Below are 19,103 nucleotides of genomic sequence, written 5' to 3'. Positions count from 1 at the left end.
GAGAGGGGTTTGCTGCTCGTCTGCCCTATGGAGCATCATGGGATCCCTTCCCCACTCAAGGGCCCACTAGCCTCTGGGTTTGGTTCATAAGCTGCTTACAGTTTAATTATTGGCTAGTACTGAACACTAACATAAAAGCACGATTCCAGGTATCAGTGATTTTCTTAGATACCTTGGTTAGGTTATTTTATTTTATTTACAGTATGGGTTGAATGGAGGGTGACAGCACTATATAACTAATCACCATCTTGGGAGCACTTTCTCTGGGTTGCTATAACCTTATCTGACAAATTGTAATTGATGCACCATTCTAATCTTCAAAATACAATTTCACAACATATTATACAGTCTGTTACTTGTTTTTAGCCCATATAGAGTTGACAGATTTGGAGCAGAGAGCTATATGAATAGAGTTCAGCAAATGAGACGGTGGGATTGGAGAACACTCCTTTTTCCTGAGTACTTCTGTCACATCGAAGAAATCGTAGATGGAAACCCAATTGAAGATGAAAGGATTCCAAAAACAAACTCCAGATTTAACAGGAAAACAAAATCAACAAAATGAGTAAAAGTGCAAATGTCTCCAGTATCAAATTGACAGAAAAGTGTACATAAACAATAAAAATCCAGGTCATAATATTTTTTAAAAAATGAATGTAATTAGAGAAAAATGTTTCAATAGGGTTCATAGCTTTACTCTTGTAGGCAAACACCAAATACATTTAATGAGGGAGTTACTGCAGAGACTCTGCTTGCACAAAGAACCTGAAATGCTAAATTAAGTGATATATTGATTGCACTGTGTCGCACAAAACCTTGAGATCCTTAATGTTGTATTAAAAAAGCAGCATATAGTAGAAAAATAAATATGCAAGACTCAATGCACAAAACACACTGATTTCAGAAAATCAGCTGCAGAACATGAAGAGTTTGGGTCCACTGACATACAATAATTGTAACTAGCAATGGAATACAGCCACTAATATTAAATATACTCAACTGGAAACTTGCAGTTGAAGTCCTTTAATAGCAGTCATGAAACATTATTTTGGCTGAGATGGCTGCTCACAAGCTTGCTTGAGTTTCATGCAACACAATACAACAATACTGTTAATACTGTTGAAGGTTGTACTTCACAAATATACCATCAGTGGGCAGTTCTTTAGTGCAACCAGGATGTATGTGTGTACATATGGTCTTAGTCTCTTGAACTTGTTGACTTACCTTTATTTGTTTATTAGATTTTTTGTATCAAAATTTTTTTTAGATCAATTATGAGGTCAATTACAATTACAAGTATGTGCTAATGTGTTGGTAGAACAGAGCAGGGGGAGGACAGGGTCAGGTTTGTTAGGTGTAGCCTTCCCTCACAAATATGTCACCAACCTACCACTCCCCTACCCCTGGCCTGTTTCAGACATAATCCCTCGCTAGGTAACTCACACGCTTAGCACAACACATATATAACACCACAGTTTAACATGCTTAAGGTGGGGCCTGTTTCTCTAAGGCATGCCATGTAATGTGGCTGTGCTGTGTTGTCATCATGTGGCCGTGTGATGTCATCTGAGTGTTTAGAATGCAACCCTCCCACTCTCATCCTAGTTTACAGCTCGGCAACACCAAAAGTGACCAATCAGAAGATTGGCTAATGATGCATGAGTCGTGCAAAGTACCACACAAGCAAATTTATCTGAGCATTTGGGAGAGTGCAGTGGCAAAAACAAACACACGCACACTGTAGCTTCCAAAGAAAGTAACTGAAGTCATTCAGCCTGGCATCCCTAAAGCTCAAGGGTTCCCCACTGTACATATGTAAGTATGTCAAGTTTGTGCTCATGTATAGGATGCATGATATGTAACTAAGCCCTCTCTCATTTTGGGGGGGGGAGTTGTTTTACCTGTTGTGGATCTGAGAGTTGAAGTGACAGTGGAGGATGTCATTGAAGGCAAGCAGTCGTCATCTTGGGAATAACCAGCCTGAATTGCACGGAGGTAACTGTGGCTTCGAGTGCGGAACGAACCAGGCAGGTCCAAGGCCTCCATGGCCTGGGATTCTACTTCACTAAAAACGGACTCGCAAACTGACTCAAACTGGCCATTGATCTCAGTCTCACTCACCTGAGAGACAAAAACAGGAATAGCAGTCCTTAATTTTTCCTCTTCCTTTCTCTTTCTCACTTTGATTCTTCCCCTTTGCACAGCAAATATGAAGGAGTGTTAGCATAAGGGAATGCCACTGTCATTTTCGACCTTAAACTGAATAAATGTCAGATCAAATGAAAAAAATGCAGTTGACAATAAAAACAATCAGAAATATATATATGCTACCAGTCAAAAGTTTAGACACACCTTCTCATTCAATGCATTTTATTTACTTGTATTATTTCTTCTACAATGTAGATTAATACTGAAGATTAACTGTTTTTTGTTTACAACAAAATTCCATATGTATATAAGGAAGTTTTTTCTTGCCACTGTCATCTTAGGGCTTGCTCTGGAGGCTCAGACATATGGGTTCTGTAAAGCATCTTGAGACAATCTGAATTGTAATTGGCATGATAAAAATTGAATTGAATTATTATTTTATAGTTTTGATGTCTTCAGTATAAATCTGCAGTGTAAAAAACAATTAAATAAAAAAACATTAAATGAGAAGGTGTGTCCAAACTTTTGAATGGTAGTGTATATATGTGCAGTTTTTTGTTACAAAGCATTCAAATAACCACAAACCCAAAAGCAAAGATACACTATATACTGAAAACTACTGAAGGGAAATAGGAAGAACAGACAGCATTCGTAGTTATTTATCTTGTAGCAAGTGTCTTAGAAATATACGAAACTGCTCTACAAGATGCACGTTGAAATCATTTCTTGACTTAAAGATGATGTGATGAACTCAGTCACTACGAAAAGAACTTTCTGTCTGCTACCTTTCCAGCTTGTCCCTTTCACAGATCCTATTCCCTGTGTAAGTTGTCTAATTTTAGTGATGTCTGAATTATGTACACCTGTGCATTGTAGCAGTGAATATTGTCAGTTTCTTTTAAACAGCTGTGCAGCAGATAATATTCAATGGACAATTTCTTGCCTTTTTTTCTTATTGCCTGGGTTTTCAGCATGCTAAATTATTAGAAAATGGACAGGATTTCACAAATCATTTAAGAGATTCATGGTACAGCCTGATCCATTTACAGGCTTTGCTGGTGCCTGTGTCACAGATCTTCTTACTGTAGCAACCACGTCTTGGGCCACCGTGGAGGTCCAAAACAGACTTGAACAACTGATCCATCTGTTTAGATTCATAGCAGGTCTATTTACGAAGGACGTATCTGAAAAGGTTGGTGTGTAATGTAAGGTTAGAAATTAAATAACTGTATGTCAAGGTCTAGTCTCTATTTTACAATATTTGAGAAAATAACCCCAGTAAACAAAACTAAAAATAGAGTTCTATAATAACAACAGAGTTATGAATTGTATGTCAGAAACCTATTCCAGATATCAGGGTCCAAACTGATGTGAAACTGATCTTGTGTTCTCAGTTATGTACACTACCGTTCAAAAGTTTGGGCTCACTTAGAAGTGTCCTTATTTTTGAAAGAAAATCAGTTATTTTTAATGAAGATAAAATTAAATGAATCAGAAATCCAGTCTAGAAATTGTCAATGTGGTTACTGACTATTCTAGCTGATTTTTAAGGGAAAAACCTACATACAGGTACAGAGGCCCATTTCCAGCATCCATCACTCCTGTGTTCTAGTGGTACATTGTGTTAGCTAATGGTGTTGAAAGGCTAACTGATGATTAGAAAACACTTGTACAGTTATGTTAGCACATGTATAAAAGTGTGAGTTTTCATGAATAACATTAAATTGTCTGGGTGACCCCAAACTTTTGAACGATAGTGTGCAAGTTAACATTTCTTTATAGCAGAAAACACAAAAACAAACTGTAGACGACTATAGAACTGATTAAGGTGATGAAATAAAACATTTATTCCTTGTCCAAAACAACAGTTAGTTCTGCCGAGTGACTTCAGAAGAGATGGTCATGTCTACAAGGTAACAATCAGCTGTGGACCTCCAGTATGTACACCTGCAGATGTTTAATGTTTATGTACACACAAAGCTACTACAGACATAACAGTATAACCTAAGTCTCGTTCACTTCTCCAGGTGTTGCCTCTGGGCAATGCATGCTTCAAGACTCACCTGGCTGACGCAGCTAGCCTGACTGAGGGTGCTGACGGCGCGCATATAGCTCTGGTTGCGAGAGCGGAAGGGTGGGGGATGAAAGGCGGCAGGGTCCAGTGTGACACTAGGATGAGGCCGCATATCTCTTGTGGTTTGCAAGTGGTAGCCCTGGCTGAACAAGGAGAAGGGGTAGGGATAGACACCATTTCATAGTTCAACAGCCAAAAATGGAACATTACTGGATAATACTGCAGGTAAGGAATCTGTTGGCTAGTATCATGACTGAATGTCCCAAATACATATTAGTCACTTGAATGACTCAGCTCTTCCTAACACTTTAAACTGTGAACTATTTTTATTAACTTGAGTCATGATCTTCTAGTCTAGCTTCATTGGTCCTGTGAAAAAACAGTAACTTGTCCATCGCAAAACTACAAAGACAGTAGTTGGGATTTGCTTTCTATTTGTGAGATAATGAGAGCTTGGAGCCACAATAATAAGAGATTATTACTGTCTTCACCAGATGATAAAAAACACAAGGGCTGTTTGTTTGTGGACAAAAGCAGAAGCAATCAGAACCCTGCAGAGATGATGGTGACAAAAATAACACTGAGTGGCAGTAGGAATGACGAATGTATGATGCCTCCCTGGGTTCACACAATTTGGCTGTTTTGAAAGCTACACTGCCTAAAAACAGTCACAGAGAACAAGAAACTGAATAAGAACAAGCTTAGTTCAGACAGGAGGGTGATTCAATAGCATGCTCGGGATTATAACTGCACTCAAACTCAACACAATTTGTGGTGATTTACCAAAAAACTGGAAAACATGGCAATCATCACCATTTACCAGAAAGATGTGGCGAGAGAATGAGTAAATAAAGGTAGTGAACCCTAAGAAGTCAAATACCTGTTTGAAAACACACTTGAGTACCAGCTGATCTAAACATTGTTAATAATTTAACACTGCTCACATCTTCTGAACATTTATTCCTAAACGTTTTACAGCATTTGACCAGAGCAAAAACTTTTGCGGCACATAATATATGTTAACAATGATGCTATGATATTAACAATGACAAAGAAACTAAATATTCAACTTGAACAAAAGCTGCACATTGTAGCGCCCATGAAATAGGATTTCCTACAAGGCTTTTGCACTAAAACTGCATTAATGTCAGCTCAATATACCCAATAAACTAGCATGCAAGTGTGATAAACTTTTTAATTCAAAAAATGTGTCTATAGGACTAAACAAGAAAAACAAATACAGTCAGCATTTTGTTATTTTACCAATAATGCACTTCTCTGTTCTTAGACTTCTCATCGTGCAGCATACCTTTACAAAACAGCCAGTAAATTGAATGGATTATCCTCCATATACCAATGCTTAAACATTCAAGTCTGTCCTCTTGGGTGTGACACTGTGAAAGACCTGCCAACAGTCTGATGAACTGAAGCACAGTGTTTGTGTACGGTACTGGGAAAACACTTAAGTAGCTTACCAGAAAGGTCATAAACCAAAACCAATTTGGTTCTACAAAGATCACCACAGCACTACTATAACTGAGCTCAGGACACAGCTGTGGATAAAATACTTAGTCAACAACATGTGGTTGTTGGATAAGTATAAGTTAATGTTGAGATAATAAAAGTCAGCCAAAAAGAACCACTTAATATAGTTGTCTAGGCAAGCTTACAACTGCATTCTGAACAAAAACTGGCCTTCCAATTTTACTAAGCAATTTCTTTTGGAATCACCAAATAATGGTAAAGTTATTTAATCTGTCAGTGACAGAAGGAAAAAGGAGCATCAGTAAACTACAATTTTACATGGATTGTGTGTGGACAAAGCAGTGAGTCACAGTTAAATCTTTCAAACAAAAAGACTGAGGCTACTACCAATATCAGTTAAGGCCAATTCATGCTTTCTGCATTCATATCTGTATCTTCAAGGACGTGTGAAGTAATGTCTTACACACATTAATAATTCATCACTGAAAAAGGTGGAATAAAAAAATGACTGCTGGACTTTGAAGGAGCTTCAATTTGTACATGTTTTACATTAATGGAGTCCAGACACAGTAGGAAGTCCTAATTTCTCCAGAAATCCTGCTCTATGTCCACCTACTGTGCTCTGCACATCTTAGAAATAATCACTGACATAGTGGTACAGCCTGATCTCTAGCTAGTTGCTTTATCCTGTAAAAAATTTATAAAGTCACAGTCTTTCAGAAACATCCATGTGAACACCATGTGTTTCTCTAACCTTTTATAGTATGGATACAACCACTTGTGCATCTGTTGTTCACTTTCCCACAAGTTCATAACAGTCTGTGCACACAGATGCAGAAACCATGTATGGGCCCTTACTGGAGCCAACAATCTAAATCTTGTGTCCTCAGACTTGATGAGATGCACACTACATTAAAACCTACGTAAGTAATAGTTAAAGATTTCAGATCTATGCAATCTAAAAATGAAGCAGACAGACCTACCTGTGGGAGTCTAAATGGTGTCTCTGCATGGCTGATTTCAGGACAAGAGCATCCGGCCGAATGGCCTTCTGTGGAGAGGTCTTAGGACTGGTGTCAGAGTCCCCGCTCTCATCATCCACCTCTCCCATAGCTTTGACATAGCTGCTACTTCGCATCCGCCGACATGGGATCTCCTCATCTTTCTCACCTGGGTATCCACTCCACTCATCCTGGGGCACCTGGGGAAGAAAACATCACTGCATTAAATACTACCTTTACATTTATAACTATAAGGTTGTAAAAATCTATGTTTTACTTGTGTGCTTGGGGAAACATGTGGTGACATGTTAAACAGTGTACAAAAGGAGGATGTTGTGCTCAGAGAAGAAATATCAGGTTGCACAGGCTTGTGTAAATGAAATATTATTTGCAAGTACAATGTGGCCCAATTAGCCAAACGAGAGACAGAAACACACAGCCAGACAAGTTCTAGCTGGGTTTTGCTCGAACGAAAAATTAAGCTGATTCACATTCGTGGTCTCAGACTCCACCTCTGTTTTATTCCCCCTTGAGCCTGCTTTCAAATTAAACGATCTCAAAGCCTGACCTTACTCTCCCCATTGGGTTTTTCTAAGTTCTCCTCTTTCCCCATGAGCAGGCATTGCATATCACTGTGACTTTGATTTTTGGGATCAAAAAGCATATTGTAATCTGTGTCTGCTGCAGAGGCCAAAGGTCATCTGAGCTTTCACAACATGTCAAATGGACCATATTTTGCATTGATGTACAATACCTGACCTAATACAAGCAGGTATTTAAGGTTTGAAATATTACCCAAAGATAAAATGAAGTGCAACCCTCATAAAGACTGGGCTATGTGCACTCCAGTTATAGATCCGTCACTGATTTGGATTATTGTTTTTGTGCATTTGCTGAAAACATACCAAAATGCCGCTGGCCAACCAGGTTGTCCCTCTCAACTACATGGGCATATGGGTTCTGTTAAGCGTCTTTAGACAATCTGAACTGTAATCGCTGTTATATAAATAATATTGACATTATATAAATAATATTGAATTGAATTGTTTAAGTGAAAAATGTTGATTGTTGCAATGTAGCCATGGAACTTAACAAAAGCTTCAACAAGTGTGTAACAAAGCATTTACTTACTTTTTAACTGTACATCCATTCAGACAGGATACTTGCATTACATTAAACTACTTATTTTAGAATTAAATATGGTAGTGTTTGCCGGTGGCTCTGCTCCGATGATATTCTGGCACAATATGAGCAACTTGATGTAGGATCAGCCAGCCATATTCAGTTTTAAAACAGAGAAAGATCAGGCTTTCACTCAACCAGAATCACCGTCCAGACACCAAGGCACCACACCTGATGTGGAACCATAAAGCAAGACACCTTCCAGATCTGGCAGGATAGTGTGAAGATTATGTTATCAGGAAGAGGCCACAAAAACATAGATATTCAGCAGATTCCATAACGCATACCTCAAGACAACCAGGATCTATATTGGGACAAGTTTAAAATGGTCTGTATTTATGTAGCACTTTACTATACCTGCAAGGTACCCAAAGCGCTTTACAAGATACATCACATTCACCCATTCACACACTGATGGCAGAAGCTGCCATGCAAGGCGCTAACCACAACCCATCAGGAGCAATTAGGGGTTCACTGTCTTGCTCGGGGACACCTCGACATGAGCACGACGGGCCAAGGATTGAACCGGCCACCCTTCGGTTGCAATACGGCCGCTCTACCCACTGAGCCATGCCACCCATGAGTTTAGTCAAGAGACTGGTTTAAATCTCCAGGCACTATCCGGCCTACAGGGGACCAAATGGCTGCCAGAACCACTCTAAGCAACTGCTGACCCTGCAGGAAGCAGGGTCAAAATTTAATACCAACATCACAAGGATTTCATCCCTACTGACAATTCCACAAGGAACATTGGTCACATTAGGATGAAGGAAAACAATAACTCCACAATCCTGAATTTTAGCTAGTCTTTATAGACATTCATTTAAAGGAACTGTTGAACATTGATTTCAATAATCTCATCATGATCACCACCACACCATTCACTTTCCTTAAATCTTTTATTCTACACCTTCCACGTGAGAAGCCTCCGCCGCATCTTGGGAATTTCGTGGCAAGACAAAATCCCAAACACAGAGGTCTTGTCTCGTGCGGGTCTGCCAGCATGTTCACCTTACTCAGGCAACGCAGACTCTTCTGGCTAGGCCATGTTCACCGCATGCCAGACAACCGCATACCCAAAGACTTACTGTATGGTGAGCTGGCCACTGAAAGTAGACGCACTGGACGCCCACAGCTGCGATACCGTGACGTTTTGAAGCGTGACATGAAGGCTGTGGGTATTGACACAGAGACCTGGGAAAATCTCGCAGCTGATCGGTCACAATGGAGAGGAGCCGTGACCAAGCACCTTAACACAGGAGAAGAGAAGCTGACACACAAGCTGCCAAAGAGAGGCGGGCCCGCAGAAAGCTTTGCGTCAGCTCTGTCCAACAGACAGCATACACATGCAACACTTGCAATAAGGATTGCCATTCATGCATCGGTCTTCACAGCCATAGTCGCCGATGCTCCAGTCAAGTACTTAACTAGGATGCTATACCCATGGTCGATCCTGACCGACGGAGACCTGAACATGTGTCAATTATAAGTTCAACAGTGTCTCATGTTCATATATGCTTTTTTAGTCTTGTTTTAATCGTCTGCCCACCAGGAGCATAAATGTGTTAATGATGTGTCACTATATTGAATTGTGTAGAAACTAGAAAAAATAATACAATTTTAGGTGACAGTGTAACTCTGTGAGGGACATCTGAACATCAGCCATCCCTGACTGAGGATGTACCAGACACCTACTGAGTTACTGATGTGCAGAAATCCACTTGAAAAGACCATACCTGAAAGCACTACTTTGAGACCTCATTTTTGAGAGTCATTCTTCCAGATTCCTCCTTCCTAAGGATCCAGCCTAAGTCCTTTCTAATTTCTTCAATACCGACTCAGAGGGTCCACTCTGTCCACAGCTGTTCTGACCCACAACAACAGGCTGACCAGACCATCCCTCAGTAGAAGCACCTCCACAGTATCACGACGTGCACTCAAGTGACTTTCAGTCTCTGAAACCTGGAGCATCTTTCTCAAAATCTCTTTTATCACAAAGATGCATTTTACAGGTTAATAAATTAGTCTACTATTGGTGTGTCATAGCTGTTATTGTGGAGTTTAATAAATGTGCCTATATATAAGTTCAGTGGCTCCACTGTTTTGTTGTTCACATATCGGTCCCTAACTTGTATAGATTCCAGCTACCTCTCCTTTATAATTAACCTTCAGTTTAGATAATTTCCCTGCAATTCTTGAAGCTCTTCTTGACAGCGCAACAAGAGGTGCTTCATTTGCTGCATTATCATTTTAATCTGATGTAAATATTTTGCTGGTTGAAAATCATTTAGATTGTGTAATAATTTGGCGTAAGTATTTAAACCTAATTTCATAGAAACATTTACAATACATTTTATACAGTGGTGAAGAAACATTTATCCTACACAGAACATAGACAGTCACTAAAATCAAAATCCCTACAACAGAGTCTGAGATTCACGACATGTTGGACCAGTACCAGTGTGAATATAAAACTAATAGGTGTACTGAGGATACCATCTCACTCCTGCTCCACAATGCCATAACACACCTGGAGAACTACAACACTTACGTGAGGATGCTGTTCGTGGACTTCAGCGCGGCCGTTAACACTGCCAACACAGGCAAGCTGGTCGATAAGATGCTGTCACTGGGCCTGGACTACCACCTCTGTAGCTTGATTAAGGAGTTCCTCTCTAATAGACCACAGCATGTCAGAATTGGAGACCTTGTCTCCTCAAACAACATCTTCAACACTGGCACCCCCCAAGGTTGTGTTCTCAGTCCACTCTTGTACACACTTTTCACACGACTGCACTCCCACTCCTAACTCATACTACATATACAAGTTTGCAGATGACACAGTTGTGGTAGGGTTGATCACCAACAATGATGAGGCAGCCAACAGAGAGGAGGTCCAGGTCCTTACATCCTGGTGTCAGAACAATGACTTATTCACCAACACCAACAAGACAATTTAATTCAATTCAATTTTATTTATATAGCGCCAATTACAGTCAAATTGTCTCAAGACACTTTATAGAACCCATATGCCTGAACAATGGAGCTTGTCACTGACTTCAGGAAACACAAGGACACAACACAAGCCAGTCTGGTGATCACTGGAGAAGAGATGGAACAGGTGAAGAGTTTCAACTACCTATCTCTCAAGGGATCTGACGTGGGGAGTGAACACCAGGGAAGTAGTGAAGAAGGCCCAACAAAGACTATTCTTCATGCAGACCCTCAGAAAATCTGGGCTCCCATAAGAACTCCTCACCAACTTCTGCCAGTGCACCATAGGAAGTGTCTTGTGTTATGGATGCACCTCAGAAGACAGAAAAAGCCTGTAATGGATCACTAAGATCGCATCAAAGATCATCGGTGCCCCTCTCCCACCCTTCACAGAAATATCCTCTGCCTGGCTGGGGAACAGAGTCAAAAAGATCAGATCAGACAACACACACTCCAGAGACAATGTCATTTTGACACCCTCCCCCTCTCGCAGGCTCACAGTCATGAGGGCACGAATATCCATCCGTCCATCCATCCAGTGTCTATACACTGCTTAATCCTTATTAGGATCGCGGGGGGCTGGAGTCTATCCCAGCTGACTTAGGGGGAAGGCAGGGGTCACTCTGGACATGTCACCAGTCTATCACTGGGCTACACAGAGGGACAAACAATCCATTTAGAGTTACCAAATCACCTCAACGTGTTTTTGGACTGTGGAAGGAACCCGGAGTATCTAGAGAAAACCCACACATGGACAGGGAGAACATGCAAACTCCACGCAGAAAGTTCCCAGGAAGACTGGAACATAAATCGGGGAATCTTCTATCTGCAAGGCGAAAGCGCTAACCACCAAGGCACAGCGCAGCTCCCAGGACGGACAGAAAGATTTAAACACAGGACTATACAAGCCATGTTGTAAGCCTGAGCTGGACTTGTACTTTACACCCTGCATTGTTTTGCACTATTTATATGCTGTTGTGACAAAGAGAAATATCAAACAAAATTTTGTTGTACACGAATATGCGATGCCAATAAAGAATCTATCTATGTTTTCAAACAGTCAGATCAGTTGTTTTAAAATATAATTAGCCAGAAGGAGGTGAAGGGAAGTGAAATGCAGATGAGTAGTAGATAGGTTAATGTAGGAGTGAGCAATGTAGTGAGCATTATAGCAAGCAGAATTGATAACCACTGTCGTGGTTATGGGTCTCACCAACTGTGTGAACTGCAGACATTCACTCATGAATGTGATACACACACATTAATTAATAACATAATAGTATTTTTATAAGTTTAGTTTAAATTCTTATCAAAATCAAGTTTTCCTAGCACTTCTTGCAAATCAAAACTGCAGCATACTTAATTTTAGAATTTTTTAGAAAATAAATACAGGGAGGTCACGTGACGCTGATGGCGGAGTAACAGCTTCTTGCTACAGCTCCCGCAGCTCGACATCCGATTCAGGTATATTGCTACAAGAATCCATGACTAAGCCTGTGCATTTATGCACGCAAAAATGCCGACACAAAAGAAGATTACGTCTGTTGTTATGAAACAGCCAAAAATGGTGGAAAATGACTCATCTACACATACTGCCGACGCCGAGAGCGAAAGAGCAATGGCGACTTCCACGCTTCCACCCGTTCACTCGGCTCTGCCTCTGGATGTTGACAATTTAGTGGGGAGGGTCACTGCGGAGGTGTTAAAAGCAATGGAGACTTCATTTGACAAAAAGATAGACCCTGTCCTTCGAAAACTGCAGATCTGCTCTTCTGACATCGCTGCACTAGACACACGCCTCACCGCTGCTGAGGAGCGAATATCAAACCTGGAGGATACGATCGCTATTCATGACGTGCAACTTGCAGACATGAGAGCCAAACTGGACACCGCACTTGAAAAAATCGACGACACGGAGAATAGGAATCGGCGTTGTAACATTCGGATTGTTGGCCTCCCCAAGCACAGTGAAGGTACCAACCCAGTGTCCTTTACCAAATCCTGGCTCCCCCAGCTGGTTGCCGAAACTTTTAAGGGGAACATAGTCAAGGTTGACTGTTGCCATTGCATATCCCCCCACTATCGCTCCGTCCCGGGACAGAGACCACGGGTTTTCATCGTGAAACTTCACAACTTCCAGGACAAAGCCCGGATCATGCAAGCGGCAAGGAAAAAACGAGCCTTGAATTACAAGGGCGCTAATATCATGATATTTGAGGATTTTTCTACAGCGGTGTCCAGGAAACGACAGGCGTTCTCCTCAGTCAAGAATCGATTCAGAGAGAAAGGCATCCCATTTGCGCTGCTCTACTCAGCGGTCCTCAGAATTAAACACAACGGAGAAGAAAAATTCTTCAAACATCCAGAGGATGCAGCAGAATACCTGGATAGACTGTCTGGTGTCAGATTGTCTCCTCCCTCCGCTTCTCATTCTCCCTCAGCATCTGATGTGCTATCAACATGAACGGGACATTATAGTTGACAATGCACTGTACACACGGTAAGACTGTTGGCATTGACTTTTGTCATTACTCGTTTGCTCATTAATACTTCTTTATTTAAAATCTGCAGTCAACTGGGTTGTTTCCACAAATGTATGTATAGTCATACAATATTGTAGGTATATGTTCATATATACTTCAAAATGTAGCTTCTCCGTTTGTTTTTGTTTTTTTGGTAAGGTAGCTGTGGGCCTGGCTGTAGTTGGTTCCAGTTAATGACAGCCTGGTCCAGCAGTCTCCCCTATTTCAGTGGGAAGGTTAGCTTGCACCCCTCGCTGGGTGTTTTAGACCATCGTCTGACCCCTCTATGTTTCATCATTGTTGTTTTTTTTGTTTTTCGTAGATAGTTTTGTTCTTCCTTCAGCAAAGCAGAGCATATTTCATTTTTCATACCTTTTCAAACTGGTGTATCTTGGTTTAATTTTTTTGAGATCACTCTTATTCTTTTGGCCTGGTTTCGCACTTGCCTTAAATTAAAACGGCTAGTTCTAGTACATCTCTAAAAGTGTGTAGTTGGAATGTGGGGGGAATACATAGTCCCATCAAACGTAAGAAAATCCTTAATTTTCTGAAAAAGGAAAATGTAGCCCTGTTACAAGAGACACATTTGACCTCTGATGAACATTTAAAGTTGAAGCGTGATTGGGTGGGACAAGTGTTCTACTCCTCTTTTACAAGTAGGAGTTGCGGCGTGGCCATTCTAATACATAAACGTCTGCCTCTGATAAATGTGCACTCAGTTAGTGATAAATCTGGTAGATACTTATTACTCAAGGGCACATTGGATAGTAAACCCATTTCATTTTTAAATATCTATTTTCCCCCTGTTCAGTCACTTGAGTTTATCACACTTGCTTTTTCCTCCTTTTCTGACTGGATTTGTGACAATTCGATCATAGCTGGTGACTTTAACTGCTACTTTTCGTCATCTATGGATAAATCTCCCGCAACACAGGTTACAATATCAAAAGGGGCCAGGGCTCTTTTGGACATCTGTACAGAGCTTTTTGCCCCACACTGATGGGCTCAGATAGTCTCAATGAGTGTCCCACAACATACTAGAGATGAGAAGTGAACGAAAACCTCCACATTACCTGGCGATCGCTCTTTGTTGTGGTCTGTATCCAAATCTCAGGACGCTAGAAAGCAAATCTCGTTGCGAAATTGGTTTTGGCGCGAGCTCTCGTGCGATTTCGCGAAAAAGTTTCATTCACTTCTCATCTCTAGTATGTTGTGGGACACTCATTGAGACTATCTGAGCCGGTCAGTGTGGGGCAAAAAGCATGTCAGGGTGGACTTTGACGCAGAGGGGCCAGCTGCCCGATACTTTTCGTTAGCCGAGCTGCTAGCTGAGCTGCTAAGCTGCCTGCCTGGCTAAATACTGGAGCTATGTCGAAAATTCATTTCTCCATCACTCACATGTATGAAATGACATATGAAAACAGACCCCAGGTTGAAAAAAAACAAAGTTCCCCTTTAATTGTAGAATTGGTGACACAATTATATCAGACCATGCACCTGTTTTTGTTGAATTACATGATTTAAATGCAAATTTCCGAAATTTCAATTGGAGATTTAATAATTTCCTTATCCATGATCCAAAGTTTGAAAAGTTCCTAAATGACCATTTAAATCATTTTATACAGGATAATAAGACCCTGGATGTATCCCCCGGGCTACTCTGGGACACTTTAAAAGCCTGCACGTGTGGTCTGGTTATATCTTATTCTGCTGGGCTCAAAAAGAGAACTCAAACGGAACAAACAAAACTAGAATTAAAGTTGCATGAATTACAGATCAAATACAACCTTTCTCCTTCTGAACAGTTAAGAGGCGATATTCAGGTGACTAAAACAGCTCTAGAGGGGTTACTGACAAAAAAGGCCGAGAAATCTATATTTTTTATGAAGCAGAGGCTATATGAATTTGCAAACAAACCTAATCGTTACCTTGCCAATCTTCTTAGAAACAAAGGATCATCTCGAAATATTTCTGTCATTAAGGATTCCTCTGGTGTGCTTAGCTGCGATAACACAGTGATTAATGATGCATTTAAGACATTTTATAAGCAATTATATACTTCTCAACTCAAATCATCCTATTATCAAGATATGTTTTCCTTTTTTCAGAACCTTGACTTGCCCCAAATTACAGGATTTCAGAGAGAGGAACTGTCTAAACTGATTACTTGCAGTGAAATTCTAAGGTAATTCAGCAGTTACCAAATAATAAGGAACCAGGTGGGTAATTTTATAAGAAATTCAGCCAAACCTTACTTTCGCCTCTGTCTGAAATGTTTGATTCTTGATTTGCAAGTGGTGCTTTACCTCCCTCCCTAATGGAGGCCAATATTTCATTGGTTCTGAAGAAGGATAAACCCCCAGAAGAGTGTTCCTCTTATAGACCCAAATCAGTCTTAAACATCGATTTGAAAATTCTTGCAAAGATACTGGCCTCACGCTTAGAAGCGGTCTTGCCTAGTATTATTAATGATGACCAAACAGGTTTCATTCAGGGACGATACTCTACACACAATGTAAGACGTCTACTTAATCTCATCCAGCACTCCTCCGCGTTCAATTCTGATGCCTTGGTTATTTCTCTTGATGCAGAGAAGGCCTTTGATCGGCTTGAATGGCCCTATCTCTTTTTTACTCTCAAAAGATTTGGTTTGAGTGATGGATTTATTAACTGGATCCAAATCTTATATGCATCACCTTTCTCTGCAGTGATCACTAATGGTCATAAATCCAATAACTTCGGCATTTAGCGCGGAAGTAGACAGGGATGTCCTTTAAGTCCCTTGCTGTTTGCCCTAGCTATGGAACCTTTGGCTGCTGCCATTAGGATGGACCCCAGTATCGAAGGTCTATTTTTAAATAACTGTCAGCATAAGATATCACTCTACGCGGATGATGTCTTCATTTTTCTGAAATCGCCAACCAAGTCTATTCCAAAATTGATCAATCTAATCACCCAATATGGCTCCTTCTCTGGTTATAAAATCAATTTTTCTAAAAGTGAGGCGATGCCTCTTTCTAGCTCATGTATAGCCTCTCCTAGTATTTCTCGGCCCTTTCGTTGGTCCCCAACTGGATTTACCTATTTAGGAGTTAAGATCTCTCCTAATTTAAAAGATTTATACAATCTTAATTACACTCCCCTCATTCAAGCTGTCAATCGGGATTTGGACAGATGGTGTAGCCTCCCCCTGTCCCTTTTGGGTCATATACACCTGGTTAAAATGAACATCCTACCACGCCTTTTATATTTATTCCAGATGTTGCCCCTTGTTCTATCTAAAAGAGTTTTATCAAAGTTAAACGGTTCTGTAATTTTATTTATTTGGAATAGAAAAAGACCCAGGTTAAGATATAGTTATCTCTGCCTTCCAATACGTATGGGTGGACTCGCAGCTCCATCGCTACCACTCTACCTTTGGTCCGCTCAGTTGAAATTTCTTTTGGAATGGTACAAATCGGATCAAAGATCAATCTATTTAGGTGCCAAGTCTGCTTCTCTAAAAGATATCCCTTTGTGGAACCTGCGTTACATTTTCCCTTCGAAATCCTCAATTTTTACAAAGGACAATTTGTTGCTAAAAAAACATGCTAATTATTTGGCACAAGGTTAGAAGCTCAGAAGGTTGTAAAAATCATCTGTCATTACTCACCCCTATTCACCAAAATCCTGATTTTATCCCAGGTCATAATGCAGGGTTTGTTGAGTGGTTTCGCAGGGGAATTAAATCAGTTATTGACTTGGTTGATGGAGATACAATTATGTCATTTCAGCAAGTGAGAGACAAATATGATATTGGGAGTGGAGATGTTCTCAGGTAAATGCAGGTGAAACATTTTATACTCAGTAGATTAAAGGAATGTGATGGGCAACTGTCCATCTCTCCTATGGAATCTTTGATTCTAAAAACAACAAAACTTAAATCCTTTTCGAAATCAGTTTACAACATCTTATCCGAACTTAATAGGGATAATTCAGTTAAAGTTAAAAGGCAGTGGGAAGCAGATTTAGGACCTATTACAGCCGAATCCTGGGATGACCTACGTAACCGTCCTTTTAAATCTCTTGTTTCTAATTCCATCTGGGAGAGACAATTTAAGATTCTGCACAGGCTCTTCATAACTCCCGAGAAGAAGCACAAGATGTATTCATCAATATCTGAAATATGTAACAAATGTCATTCTGCTGTTGGTACCCTCTTCCACTGTCTGTGGGATTGCTCACCTATTCTGCAATTTTGGACATCAATTATTGATAAGCTCTGTACTATATTTAAGTGTCAATTGAGTTTGGGAGCTCGGACTTGCCTCCTCGGCCTTGAGGACGAATTGCTTCGTAAAGAAAGACCTCTTGCACATTCTACTACACTGCGCTCGAAAGTGTATAATGGTCCAATGGATTTCGGATGATGCAGCCTCCCAACATCAGTGGCTCCAAGCTGTTATTGCCATTATACCAATGGAAGCTTTTTCCACTCTGTTAAAGGACAAGCCATATACATTTTATAGGACTTGGGACCCTTTCTTGGACTATTTGGACTTCTCCTCTGCACAAAGATTGCAAACTGGCTTATTGTCCTTGGCTTGGCCAAAGGAATCTTCAAATTAATTAATATCCACCATTTTTTGTGTGTTTTGTAATGCTCTGCTTTGCACAAAATGTTCAATAAAAATAATTATATAAAAAAGGAAAACAAATACAGAACTTCGGGTTCAGGCCTATAGATTCTGAAAAGCGTCTTGAGACAATTTGCAAAAGCTGCCGATCATACCCTTCAAACTCATTCTGTTACTTTCAAACCTGCATACTGTCATTAATGGTGCAGCAGTACTGCCAATACAAAACACACAAGCTCTTAAATGGTTCGGCTGACTGCTAAATGAGCACAGCATATGTTTTTTGAAATACTGTACCTCAAAATCAATTCTTTGGAGAATGTGATCAAAACTACAGAAATAATTAGCATTCAAATAAGCATATGTTCAGTCATGACATTACGTAGCAAAAAAGGTTTAAGTGTTGATATTCTAATAACTATAAAGACAGACTATTCTAAAAACAACAGCATCTGGATTAACATGGTGATTAAGTGATTATGTTCTATTTACTACACACTGTGTCATGTGTTGCTGCAAATGTCTACATGTTTTTTTAATTGAAAGTAAATAAATCCAATGTGCTTATGTATTGAAAACCAGTGGGTTATAATTCCATTTTGTGCAAAGGGAATCAACATAGAGTACGTCCTGGCACATGGGTTCTGTAAAGCATCTTGAGACAATCTGAATTGTAATTGACATTATATAAATAAAATTGAACTGAATAGAATTGAATTCAGTTTGACTCTTAAAAAGCAGCTACCCTGAATATTTTTGAGTGTCAAAACAAACTCTGTTTACATGAACTACAATTCTTATCAGCAAAGTTAAAATCAGTGTTCCCTACAGATACAGTGCCATTTTCTCTCTCTGAAGAGACTTATGATGGCAGTGGTCACACACTAAATGTTCTGGAGGCATATTGATCAGGCATGTAGAAAGTACAACAGTGTGTCAGTGTGTGACGTAGCTGGAGCAGCTGTCCCAATGAACAGGGCAGTCTTAGCGCTTGAAACAACAGCCTCAGGCACAAGACTGTCCTTTATGTTGTGCCAGTTCCTCACTTTACCCAGTCATACAGCTTGACTGTTTCTCTGCC

At 40.2% G+C, this 19,103-nt stretch overlaps 1 protein-coding gene across 11 annotated transcripts in view; it reads right to left on the bottom strand.

Moving 5' to 3' along the window:
• Positions 1-19,103, bottom strand: part of LOC110952175 (disks large-associated protein 2) — a 147,801-nt gene that overhangs the window by 45,517 nt on the left and 83,181 nt on the right. For 9 of the 11 annotated variants that reach the window (XM_051960761.1, XM_051960752.1, XM_051960756.1 and 6 more), the window contains 3 exons: positions 6,691-6,908; positions 4,212-4,365; positions 1,902-2,121 (listed from right to left, as the gene is read on the bottom strand). In XM_051960761.1, the coding sequence (XP_051816721.1) occupies positions 1,902-2,121; positions 4,212-4,365; positions 6,691-6,908 (592 nt within the window). Of the gene's footprint in view, positions 1-1,901; positions 2,195-4,211; positions 4,366-6,690; positions 6,909-19,103 lie in introns of all 11 variants that reach the window. The other 2 variants (XM_051960760.1, XM_051960759.1) reach the window with 1 other exon arrangement.

This window comes from Acanthochromis polyacanthus, chromosome 16, assembly GCF_021347895.1.
Source record: "Acanthochromis polyacanthus isolate Apoly-LR-REF ecotype Palm Island chromosome 16, KAUST_Apoly_ChrSc, whole genome shotgun sequence".
Lineage (NCBI taxonomy): Eukaryota > Metazoa > Chordata > Actinopteri > Pomacentridae > Acanthochromis > Acanthochromis polyacanthus.
Note: the sequence above shows the minus strand (reverse complement) of the source record. Positions and strands in the feature narration are given on the sequence as shown.